The 13546-nt window shown below is 38.0% G+C and overlaps 1 protein-coding gene across 1 annotated transcript; it reads right to left on the reverse strand.

The window, feature by feature from the left end:
• Positions 1–953: 953 nt before the first annotated feature.
• Positions 954–7506, reverse strand: LOC141417290 (uncharacterized protein C2orf78-like). Its single transcript, XM_074055421.1, has 3 exons — positions 7413–7506; positions 3866–4627; positions 954–2863 (listed from the first exon to the last, which is right to left on the reverse strand). The coding sequence occupies exons 1-3, from the start codon at positions 7504–7506 to the stop codon at positions 954–956; spliced, it is 2766 nt and encodes a 921-aa protein (XP_073911522.1).
• Positions 7507–13546: the final 6040 nt, after the last annotated feature.

Raw genomic sequence — 13546 nt, forward strand, 5'->3', positions numbered from 1 at the left:
CTCCAGATGCTGTGCTCTCAAAAGCCAAGTTGCACACCCATGGGCACTTGAAAGAAATGAGGTTTTCAAAGTCTCGGACCTCAGATTCAAATCATGGCCTTGTTCCTTTGCATGTAAAGTGATCTCAGCCCATTGCTAAACTTCACTAGTAAAGTGGAACAATGTATCTGAAGGTTCATTGAAGTAGCCCATTTTAGTTCCCAGTGAAGGGTGTTGAGAGAATGGTGATTTATATTGCAGGCCGTCATCTGGGTGGACCCAAAGATGTTGCAGTTCATTGGGTTAGGCCCCACGTTATCATGTGCCCCCGGGATAGCTGAGCCCTTGTCACTCATGTGGTAGATTCTCCCATATTTTGTATTCACCATTCCCAGCATTATTCACAGATAACCTAAATCTGTTGGAATTCAGTTCTAAATCTAATTTTCTAAAATGCTTGTCTGGTTGTTCATGAAGCATGATTTTTTTTCATTGCTTCTAATCAACTGAGACCCATCTTCTACCATTCTAAACATTTTCCAAATTTTATTCTTTACACCCCAACCTCACACTGTGTCATTTTACCCATTCCTGATTCTTCTTATAGGCCCATGTAATTTCTCCCCTTTCAACCATACTACTTCTGGACCACATGCCTTCCTCTTCCCTCATTTCTTATCCTTTCCCTCCCTTTGTACTCTCAAATTTCAGTTCCTCTTTTTATAATCCCCACTTCTATCAAAAAAAACCACACGTAGTAGCATTTCAAAACTCCAAAGACCTCTTTATTGCTCATTTCTTAATTCTATTACATTACTTCAATTTTATTTTTTAAAATATATCAGAATAGAGAAATCTTTATATTTTTATCTATATTATTTTATATACCTATCTATCTATATGTTTAAATATCTATGTCGATGTATATATGTGAAAATCGTTTGATACTTAAAGGGTACCAACAATAGCAGCTCTTACATTACATAGCCATAGTATTGAGAAATTTCCATTTCTCTTTCTCTCTCAATGAAAAACTGCACTTTTCCCAAAGAAGTGTATTTGGCTGCATGCTCGCGCTCTTGCTGAGCCTTCCTTTTCATGGCCTCACGCTCTGGCCGTTGCTCTTTTGTGATGGGGCTTGACATTACTGGCTCAGGAACATTGGGCTTTCTCCATGGAATTGGTTGCAGGCTGAAATCTTGCAGTAGAAATTGGGTTTGAGACTTAGGTGGTGGCTGGAACTTGGCCATAGTAGTGGAAACAGGCTGCCTCTGGAAAGAAGTGAAAGAAGATGTTTTGTAGGGTGCAGGTCTAGCAGCAGCAGACTGAGAGACATTAGGCTGGGTAGGCTTGGTCAAACCTGGTAGAGTTGCATTGAATGAAATTGGCCGAGCTGGTTTGGCAGGACTTATCAAAGATGTGTTGGCACTAGCTGGTTGACATGCATTGACTGCCAGAGATTGAGCTGAGTTAGGATGAGGGTAAGATCCAGTGGGCCTACGTGAGGCAAAAGCCTGTGGCCTCCGAGGAACAGGTCGAGGTTGAGGCTTGTCAGGATTCAGAAAAGGTAAAGGTATCAACTTGACCTTGCCAGGTGGAGGCAGCTCATACTGGGATGGAGAGGAGCATTCATTGCCAGCACTGCTATCTTCTTTCTGGGCTTTGACTTGAGTCTTCTTAGGACCTTTGCCCTCATGTGGGGTATCCAGCCGTGATTTGATAGCTGCAGAATACTGGGAGCCTTTGGTGGTGCTCAAATTTGCCAAAGCCCGACACGAGGATGACCCAATTTTCTTATCAGTCTTCTTCCCCAGTGCATGAAAAACCTGCACTGACTGCAGCATGTGCATACCTAGATAGGTGCGAGGCTTTTTAAATGTCTCCTGGCTAAGCTCGGGTTGATTTCTCTTCCTCTTCATCTTGGGAATCGTTTTCTCGTCTGACTTCACTTTATTCCTTGTCTGCTTATTCTCTTCAACTTTCTTGGAATTGTTTTGTGTGGTGTTTTTGGTCTTTTCTTGCCCAAGGCCTTTAGCCTTGCTGGCCCTACTGTATGCAGCTTTTGGAGGTTTGCAGGTAGAATGCTTGGTTGTGATTACAGTTGGGCTGTCACTGGATACAGCACTGCACACAATCATTTCTCTCTCCAAAAGACACTCTGGGTTGTGACGCTGAATTTTGTCCTTAGGAGCTCCATCGATAAGCTCAGAATCTCTATCCTTCTTCTTTCTGATATAGTCAGTGAGTTCCTTTACAATCCTTGACTTTTTCTGCCCCTGATTCACCTTGGCATCTCTCATGTCATTGGCTTTTATGGTTGTGGGAAATTTGGACTGGTGATGTTCTGCCAATGAGTTGACAATAGGTGGGAGTTCAATATTCTCCACCAATGCAGCCATGTCCACAAAACCATTGCTACATTCAACCCTATTTTCAAGTGTCCCTTGGTTCTCAAAACTTAGGCTATTCTTGACCAAATTGGCATTTTCAGAATCAGGCTTCTCCTCTTGGTCTAAAGGTTTGATGCAGTCCAGAAATTGATGAATGTCAGGGATTTCTAAAGGGAGTAGTGGAGAATCCCGATTGTCAATTGGGATATGGTAGGCCTCCACAGGCTTTGAAAGCTTTGTTTTTATTTCATTCAAGTTCTCATGTTCTATTTGTTCCTGGTTAGGAGCTTGAGGCAATGCCAGGTTATTGGTAGAACTTTGGACGGCAGTTAGTACTGAAATATCTCCAAGCTCAAGTGGTGGGTTATTCTCAAGTATTTGAGCATTTATGCTACCACAGGATGTAAGGAAATCTGAAGTTTGTGGAAAACAAAATGCCTGGCTTGGAGGTTGCAATTCTACAGAAGTCTCTGTCCTCATGGAAGTTTCCATCACTGAAAAGAAATCAAGGAAGAAGTCAGTCCCTGGTAAGTGAGATACTCTTGTCCTGCATACCAACACAGCAACCATGCACCTGCCAACAGTGAGCAAGCCACTTTTATGGTTTTTCTTAAGACCCATGGACAGGACGCTGCATTAGGAAATAGGTCGTGACTGTTGGAGTTGCTGCTACTCCGTTAATGTCATTGGTTTTTGGTTTTCTTTGTATTTCATAGGATTGATGTAAGTCAAATCAAAGTTTGGAAAGATGAAATGTATTAGGCTAGGGTGTGACTGTTAGTAGAGCACTTGTCACTGTACTCTTGGCCCTTGTTTCAATCAGAAACACCATGAAAAAATGAACAAAAAGTGTTTTACAAATACTAGAAATCTCTGCTCCCTCTTTGTGAGTATAAAAATATGTTAAACCATGTAGTAAGAGAAAAAGCAATGTCATTTCTCATGAAATTTATAAACAAGGGCATATGTTGTGCTTACTCACTCTGGACTAGATCTTGAACCCAAAAAATTAAAGAAAATTAGACCATTACTACAATGAAAGGTTTTGAAGTGTTTTCTAAATACACAAAAGCAAAAGATCTTGGAAGGGAATTAATTATTGCATGGAGGTTTTGCCAGGGTAGTGAAAAATGAAGCCTCATTCAGTGTGATTTAAGGGGACTTTTAAACACAACATGAATGACCATTATAGTGCTCTGCATTTTCACTTTTACTTTTTTACTTGCTTATTTGATTGTTTCTTTGTTTTTGGAAGTAGTGGGCATTGAACTCAGGACCTTACACTTGCTAGGCAGGTGCTGTACTAATTGATCCATGGCTCCAGCTCTTGACCTTATATCAAATCTGGAAATGGAGAGCACCGAGTAAGTGTAGTTGTTGAAATCTCAGGAGTTCAACTCTACCCATTTGTGGACTAACCACTACTCATCTGCAGATCTGTCTCTCCCTTTGAATGCTAACCTTATTCCTTTTCCATTTTTGCTATTTGTACTCACCTTGAAAACTCATTTCTCTGTTGGGTTGAGCAGGCATAGAGTAGTAGATTCCAGAGGTTGAAACCGGTGTTAGGATGTTTGTAGGCTGAACTTTCTTTAGAACCATCACCATTTCTGGTTGACAGATAGAGGACCCACTCCCTCCATATGAAACACAGCCATAAGATTGCAGGCAGAAGCCACGCTGTCCAGATAATGGAGGCCCCAATGTGTTTTGATTATAGTAATAGACATGACTTCCTTCCTGATAAGGAAGTGACATGCTATATGCTTGAGTGGGAATCTGAGATGGTGTTGCTTGAACAAAGTTGGCAGGTAATGATGGGGATAGGGGGACCACCTTATTGGCATCTGAAGCTTTATCATATTGGGTTGTTACAGTCATGGAAGAATTTGCTGTGTCCTGGTCAATAAGAGTCCCAGTGAAGTTTCCAGGTGAGGATGACTTCTTTTCTGTGCTTTGTGCAGTACCCCACTCAAAAATACCTGAATAGGAGGCAGCTGAAGTAGGTATCTGGCTCTGGCCAGTAACTTCAGACAACATAGTTGTGCTAGAATGTTGGTAAATGTAGGCACTACCCACGAGTGGCTGGAAAGAGGTGTTAGAGGCTGATGGCCGCAGCCATGCTGAAGTCATGGCTGGCCCAGAGACTCTGGAGAGGTTGCAGACACTTCCCACTATGGAAGAGGTATTGCTCACCACAGGACGAGTGAGCTGGGGAGAATTTGCAGTTCCAAGTAAAGATGTATTTTGGAAATTTTCTGTAGAAGGAAACAGGGTGATGGAAATTGATGAGATGGACAGACTTTCACTTTGAGGAGCAGTATTATCTTAAGGTTGTTGTAATTAGGAAGTCTTTAGTTCCAATACTCACTGAAACACCAGAAATCAAACAGTTTAAGATGGCTGTCACTGATGAAGTAGGTTGTTACAAACTTATAACTATGTCCTAGAATTGAAGCATTTTAAAACTAGAATATCCTTGGATCCTAAGTTAAAATAAATTCCTAATAGTTTTCAAAAAATATTTTTTGCAAAAAAAAAAAAAGCTATTTAAACTTTCTGAGCCTCAGGTTATTCATATGTAACATGCTTTCAATAATAATAATGGTAACTCATCCAAGAATAAAAGAGACATTTATATATGATTTGTATGGAGAATACATAGTGAGTTCTGCAAAGATAGACAAACTGCAAAGAATTAAAAAGAATAAACAGATGTTAATTAGATTTGAATACATAGCAAGCATAAAATAAAAATTTTTAAAAAGCATAGTAAATATAATAATAAAGGAAGTTCTGTTATCATATATATATAATATTATGAAAATGAATGTTATCTATTCTTTTTTAGTGAATACTATTAACTAAAACAAAACTGCTGTAGAAATGATTTTCAATTTGAAAAATAAGTTTTCGAGGCAGGGTTGAACAAAGTTACCTAAGCTGGCCTTGTACTTGGAATTCTCCCACCTCAGCCTTGGAATGCCTTGGATTTTAGGCACCTACCACCCCACCCAGCCTGATTTTGAATGTCTTTCCGATGGGTACATGTAGACAGAGAAACTCTACCAGTAACAAGTGTGTAACAGACAGAACAATGCAGCAAATGTGAACACTGAAGTAGCCATATTTTGTCTAGACCAATATTTCAATACAAATTGGTATGAATCTTTGTACATCTGTAGTCCCAGCAATCAGGAATGCTGAGGTAGGAAGGTTACTTGAGTCCAAGTGTTTGAGGTCAGGTTGAGTCACATAGGAAGATGCCATTCCCACACCAATAAAAAAAAACTAAACTAAACAAAATAAAGTTGTAAAAAGTGGAGAGTAAAGCAATAATTGTAAAGGAATTCCATTATTGTGTTCATTCACATATCTCTGAGTATACCCAACAAGTAAAAGATATCAATCCTAATAGGCATATATTTCAATTAATATAGCCATATTAAAAAACAGGAAAAATACTTTAAAATAATGCTGAAAGTTCTTAGATTTATACCCAAAATTTAGCTTATATTCACTTCAACTTTCAGTAACAGGTCACCCCAAAAGCTTGAAAAAATTAACACTAGAATCCACCTAAAACAAAAAAAGTTGGGGGGGCTGATGTGAAAATTGAAGTGAGGCCCTTGAATGTGGTAAGCATATACTCTGTCCTTGAGCTATAACTCCAGTCCAAACAATTTTAAATGTTAAAAAAAACCAAGAATTCACAAAATTATTTTAGATAAATGTGGAATTAGAGACGTGGGGATTGACCTTTCAGTTTTAGAAAGGTCTTTCTTTTTATTCTTGTGTCTAAAACAGTGACTATTAATAACAATGTACTCTGTTTTAGGAAGAAAATTATTGGTGTGGAGGTACTCAAGTAGTACCAAAACAAAAAGAAGAAAATTATTATAAAATCAAAAGAAACTTTTACTTGAAACTTTATTTTTGACACATTAGGATGCATCAATTTTTTTTGAATTCATGTAGTTTAATAATCCAGGATGAAATAAGACATTAAAAATTCTATTACACCAGTCTTCTTTCTATATAAACTCTATTCTTACTATGCTTGTAGGAATAGTCAATCATAAAATATATTTCTAAAATATTCATATTCAAAACTGTCAATTGTCATCTATATCTAGAGTCATTAGAAAAAATGCAAGCAACCAAATGTGACTTATCTGAGAAACTGCTTTTACTAGTGATACCCTGTTCTACCCTTAGTCATCTTCCTAATCAATTAATACAAGCGTTTTCTGAAAACAACTTCATTTTGCTTTTCTTTGAGTAGATTTTACACTGCTTTTGTGCATTTTTTAAAAAATCAACTGTGCTTGTCAACATTCTTTCTCAAATGATCTTTTTTCTCAACAATGTGTCCCTGCTTGACATTCTTATGTTTTCTCTTTCCTCATTTATATATTTTCTTCATTCCCTTCAGTTCCTGTCAGCCTATGCTTAATGTAAATAATCCCCAGCTTTTTTCTCTAGAAAATCTTTACTTCTGATAACCCACTCCTCTCCCTCTTCTCTCCTTATTCCTCTTTTCACCTACTTGAAACATAAAACTCCAAAACACATGGATATTACTTTTAGATCAGAGCTAAATTTGAAATACAAAAGTGGAATCTTAATGAAGGTAGACAGTTACAGATGAAACATCTTGGTATATGAGGCTAGTTTTTAATACCACCTTGGTTTATCTGTTTTTGTTGAAACTAACACTCTGGAAATCTCTGATTTCACTATATACATGGCCTTTAAGACTCAGTATTAGAAAACATAAGGAACAGAACATCAGCAGTCCTGTATCCTCATGTAGCAGATGAGGAACCATTTTGTGATAGAGTAAATAATGTCCCTAGTTACATACCTAGTAAATGTCAAAGCCACAAATGAAATCAGGTCTCCATATTTCTAGTTCAATGCTTTCCCCCCAGTATTCTAAGCTGCTTTGAGTCTACTACTAAATTTAGGGTTGGTGAGTTAATCTAATTTTTTCATTATATATAAAAAAGTTTTTTTTTTAAAGTTGTTGTTTTTCCTTACCTGACATGATCATGGAAGAGTTAACATCAATTGCAGATACAAGAGATGCGGTAATACTAGAAGATGTCTGGGAAGAAGAAGATAAACAGCTCATTTGTCCAGTATGAAAGACTGATCCAAATTTGTTTACAGATAACTCCATGGAAACCCCAAGATTCTACCGGATGGCAGTAGGTTTGGTGGGAGAATGATGTCATAAAGTAAGCAGATGGTGAAGTAGCCAATAGCGAGATCATATTCCCAACCCTAAAATGGGATTGGTTGGAGAGAATAACATAGGAGCTATAATAGCACCTAAATGGCTGAGCTCTGAGTAGGTGAAATCCTGAAAGACAGGTATGGCAGACCCTCCTTCCCCTGTTTCTTATGCATGTTAATTAATAAAGTTATTCATAATTTGTATATCATATTTCACATTTTAATGGATTGTATAACATGCTCACATACTGGATATCCATTTAATTCACTTGAGGAGGAATCAAAGTGACATTATTTTGTCGTTACTTTAATTTTTTTATTTTATCATTGTTACATTTACTCACAACGTTTGGGCCACCTCAACACACCCCCACCTCTGCTTCCAGGCAGAACCTGTTTGCCCCTCTTGTTCTGCGATTTAGAAGAGAAAACATAAGATATAATAAGAAATACACAGCATGTTTGTTAGTTTGAGGTAAGGATAGCTATACGGAGAGATTCCTAGCATTGCTTCCATGCACATATGTATTACAACCCACTTTGGTTCATCTATACCAGAACCATTCATTGCTTCCCAGTTCCCTTACCATAGTGGCCTCTGCCAGTTTGAGATTACTATATTCATTCCTTTACAGTGAGTACATGAACTACATTCAAGTTTTATATTTCCTTCTCTTTCCTTATGCCTTCCATGTGCATTCTCTCCTTATTTTGTGATGCATGTCCAATAATATTGCTGCATTTTCTTTAGGTCTATAATGTTGATATGAGGGAGGACATGTCATTTTTGGCCTTCTGACCCTGGCTAACTTTGCTTAAGGTGATGTTCTATAGCTCCATCCATTTACTTGTGAATGACAAATTTTCATTCTTCTTTGTGGCTGAATAAAATTCATTGTGTATAAATACCACATTTTCTTAATCCATTTTTGGTAGTGGGCATCTTGTCTGTTTCTAATAGTTTGGCTATTGTGAATAGTACTGCAATAAACATGTGTTTGCAGGTGCCTCTGTAATAACCTGAGTTGCATTCCTTCAGGTTTATCCCTAGAAGTAGTATTGCTAGAACATATGTCAGATCTATGTTAGTTTTTTAAGGAGTCTACATATTGTTTTCTAAAGTGGTTGTATGAGCTTACATTCCCACCACCAATGTATGAGGGTTCCCTTTTCCCCGTGTCCTCACCAATGTTGATGTAGCTATTCTAACAGTGGGAAGGTGGAATCTTAGTGTGGTTTTGATTTGCATATCCTTTATGACCAGGGATGGTGAGCATTTTTCATGTGTTTTTTGGTCATTTGGACTTCTTCCTAAAAAGCACTACTGTTCACTTCTTTATTGATTCATTGATTTTAGGAAAGTTTAGTTTTTGAACTCCCTGTATATTCTGGTTATCAGTGCTTTGTCAGATGTATGGCTAGCAAATATTCTCTCCCACTCTGTGCGTAGTCTCTTCAATTTAGACACCATTTCTTTTGATGTGCAGCAGAATTTTAATTCATGTAGTCTCATTTGACCATCCTTTCTCTTAGTTGCTGGGCCAATTGAGTTCTACTGAGGAAATCTTTGCCTATACCTATTGTTTCTAGAGAACTCCCTATTCTTTCCTGTAATAACTGAAAGGTTTTGTATCTGATATTGAGGTCCTTAATCAACTTTGAGATGATAATAATACAGGGTGATAGGCATGGATCTAGTTTCAGTTTTCTGCAGGAAGATAACCACTTTTTGTAACAACTTTCGTTGAAGAGGCTATCTTGTCTCCATTGGAATGTTTGGCACCTTTCTTGAAATTTAGTGAGCATAGCTGCTTAGATTTTTACCTGGATCCTCTATTCTGTTCCACTGGTCTCCATGTGTTTTTTGTGTTAGTACCATGTTGTTGTTATTGCTGTGGCTCTGTAGTATAGTTTGAAATCGGGTAATGTAATACCTCCAATGTTGCTCTTTTTGCTCAGTATTGCCTTGGCTATTTGCAGTCTTTTGTGTTTCTGGAAGAATTTTAGGGTAGATTTTTCAATCTCTGTGATGAATGTCATTGGGATTCTTGCAGGAATTGTCTTGAGCATGTAGATTGCTTTTGGCAGTAAAACAACCAAAAAAAACACGTCACTTTGCAAATGATTAAGTCTTAATTAATCTATGGGTTGCACTCCACATTTCTCTCACTTTCTTGTTTGTACCTACCTTGAATTTCATGCTTTGAAGAAATCAGGTAGTGTTTGTTCCCTCTACATTTTGATAATCATACCTCCCTGTGTTGTTATGTTTTTTGGTTGGATTGGGGTTGAACTCAGAGTTTCCAAATTGCAAAGCAGGTGTACCATTTGAGTCACAACTCCAGTCCATTTTTCTCTGGTTGTTTTGGAGATGGGGTCTCGGGAACTATTTACTGGAGCTGTCCTCAAATCATGATCTCCCAATCTGAAACTCCCAAGTAGCTAAGATTAAAGAAGTGAGCCACCTTTGTCCAACTCAATAAAATATTTTTAGCTCATTCATTTTCTGCAAATCAGTAGTTAGACTAACTTTATCAGATTCAGGCTTGGATCGCAAATTATTGTGTTTGTGCATTGTTATTTATTTATTTTTGGTCATACTGGGGAGTGAACTCAAGTGTTCAGACTGTCTACACAAGCACTCTGCCACTTAAGCCACAGTCCCATCCCTTTTTACTTTAGCAAGTTTTTTTTACAGAGTGTCACATGCCTTTTCCTCAGCAAGCCTCAGACCATGATTCTTCTCTTTCACCCTCCTAAGTAGCTAGAATTACATCATGTGCAACAACACCTGGCTTGTTGTTTGAGATAGGGACTTGCTATCTTTTTTTACCCAGGCTATCAAACTAAAAATCATTAACTAACAATTTAAAAGAAAACATACAAACAGACTTAGGACACACTTGTGCCCTTGTAGTATTTAGTCAACAGTCTTATGATCAATGATTGCACATTGTGCACTGCAAAACCCATCTTGGAATTCATCTACTAAGCTGTGAGTTGCATTTAAATAATTTAGAAACCCATTAATCTTTGCTGTCTGTCCTCCCTCACCCCAACTTAAGTGGAAAACATATCTTTCCCCCCAACTATCCCATCCTTCCCTCCTTCAATAACCCTTTACTCAGATGCCTTTCTCTCCTAGTGATCCCTTCCCATACTCTCTGTTGTAAACTCCCAAGTCACCGGGAGGCACTTACTGTTAATGATTTAGAAGAAATTCAGATCATCACCATGTCCTCTCAGAGACGTTGTCTCTCCACAGAGCTCCCTTTGGGTCTTCCTCTAACCAGTGAAGGCTGCAAGGCTGGGGAGAATCCCAGGTCTGTTTGCCTCTCAGCAGAGGAGGACTAACACTCACAAACTTCTAAACAGTCATCAGAGAGCTGAGAACAACAGCTATGAAGAGGCTCAGTGCAGGACTCCTAAAAGAGATGGGCATGTGAGGAAGGGGTGAGGGAGATTTAAATGGGTGGGAGGAAAGGGTAAGGGTCACACTTAAGTTGGGGTGAGGGAGAGGGAGAGTTAGCTTTGATCTGACGGTTTCCAGAATTGTTTCTTTAAGTGAAAAACACAGTTTAGTTAGTAGCAAAATTTATCAAGGACTGATATATCTTCTAAGTCTATTAGTATTGTTTTCTCTTGCTTTTTTTGTTTTTTTTTTTTTTGGTGGCACTAACGTTTGTACTCAGTGCTTCCTGCTGCTATGTTGGGTGCTATTAATGTTTGATGCCACAATAACAGCCCATATTTTTTTCCTCTTAAATAGTTAGGTAATGATTAAGATTAGTCTTTAGTCTTTCTTCACACTTCCCCCATCCTATGTAAGGTGATTATGAAGCACATACATCTAAAAATGGTTTTAGCTTTTATTTTCTTATCTCTTCTGCAGAGTAGAAAAAGTTAGATGCTTTGTGAGGAATTGGGTATCTGGATGCCTGTAGTGTTAAGTATCTAGGTGGCACAGAGGGTGTGCTCCAGTCTCTGTTCTCTGAGGCTGCCCTGGGCTGAAGAGCCAATTGCTGCTAGCTGAGGCCTGCAGAGGCAGGCCAAGGACTGGACAGCCTGTTCTGCTCCAGCTAGGAGCCACTTCAGCCTGTAAGTTAACATTGGCTCCACACAGCCCTGGCCACTGCCACCCCTGTGTGCAAGGAGATGCCCAACAAGTGGCAGGATTTTGTGGTTGCCTGGGACCTGGAGATTCCAGCAAAACTGGGGGTGAGAGAAGGCAGCCAGGCAGCCATTGTAGCCCAGCATTCACCTGCAGTCACTACCTGCCTGTGCCCCTGGAAGCCTGTGCACCTGTCCAGTGGTTCCACCACTCCCAGGTTCTATGCACTGTTGCCTGAGTGGCTGAAGCCTAGGACAGTGAGATAAAGAATATAAATATAGACAGACAATGGACAAAAACATTTTACTATAACATAGGAAAAAAAAACACTAAAGACCATATATATCAACACCCAGAACAGCACTACTCAATTTTATGGTGTTAATAAAATGAGATACAGGAAGTTTCAAATTTTATACTTTGTTAAATGTAAAATAATCAGCACTATTTAGTGCCATTCATAACATGCTTCAATTTTTCCTTAAAGTATTCTTTATTTCCAAAAGTGCCCATATGACTAAAGTACTTGAACTCAACAGAAATAATTTTCTTTTTTACACTTTCTTAATAACAACAAATTATTAAAGAACTCTAAAATAAATATACAAAAGAAATTAAGTAATTATAATACTGTAGTTTATTTAATAACATTAGAAGATCATCTACATGATTACCTTAACATCTATAAAACCAGATTGAGTTAACAGAAGGCAAGTGCATATACCTGTGCAAAACTTTCATCTTTAGAAGCTATCTGTGAGCTTTACATATGTGTTAGATTATAATTAACTTCATGTCAGTAGTCCCTAGATTTGCATAAAGTACTCTCCATTATCAATGTATGATTGATTCATAAGCAATTTGATTTCTCTTTACCATGATGCAACCAAAAGATAAAGGCATAGTAAAATGATAATAACTCCAAATACTCTTACAAATTATGTCCCATTCCTGTTCTTTACAAAAAGTGATTGTATTTATATGACATTAAACCAGTTATAGGGACAATTAGAATCCTGCAGTCAGCTATAAAGGTTAAAACCCTTTATTTGCTTTAATGTTTAGCAGTTAATTGTCTGAGAGAGCATATTTCCATTTATTTTGATATTTGTACTGTATTTAAAATTTAGAGTAATATGTAGTTCAACCAAATACAATGTAAATCTGAACTGTGCCTCACACTGCAGGGGAGCCATCTAAATCCTGTTGTAAGTAACAGACAGAGCAATAGCTACTAACCTTAATCAGGAAGGTAAGCAATGGCAAGAGAAACTGTGGAGGCAAAAAGCAGCCTCTTGATTGTACAGAATGATGTAGTAGAAATGGAGGCAGGCTTTTATCCTAAGATGGTTATATTTACCAAGAGCTAAAGAATGGGTATGCAGCACCTAATATATGCCTCTCTGTTTTGCAATGGAATGAACATGTTAAAAATATTAAGTGGATAAAATATTAAGGCTGATCCTTACTAAATAGGAGCTGCTGTCAACATCTTTTTGATCAGCATTAAAGTGAAGAAAAGTTCCTAGCTGAGCTCAAGAAACACAAAAATCTTCAATGGCTCATTCTCTTTGAACATTCTTCTCCAGTATCCTTTATGATATCTCCAGAACAACATGCTCTACAAAGTGCAAGAGCTGAACTCCTTTAAAAAAGCCCTGATGTCCAATAGGAAAAGGGTAACAGGTACTAGAAAAAAGGTTAGATCAAAAAGAATTAACCTAGAAGGTAACACCCAAGCACAGGAAATCAATGTGAGTCAATGCCCTGTATAGCTATCCTTATCTCAACCAGCAAAAACCCTTGTTCCTTCTTATTATTGCTT

The sequence above is a fragment of the Castor canadensis genome, chromosome 15, assembly GCF_047511655.1.
Source record: "Castor canadensis chromosome 15, mCasCan1.hap1v2, whole genome shotgun sequence".
NCBI classification, from domain to species: Eukaryota; Metazoa; Chordata; class Mammalia; order Rodentia; family Castoridae; genus Castor; species Castor canadensis.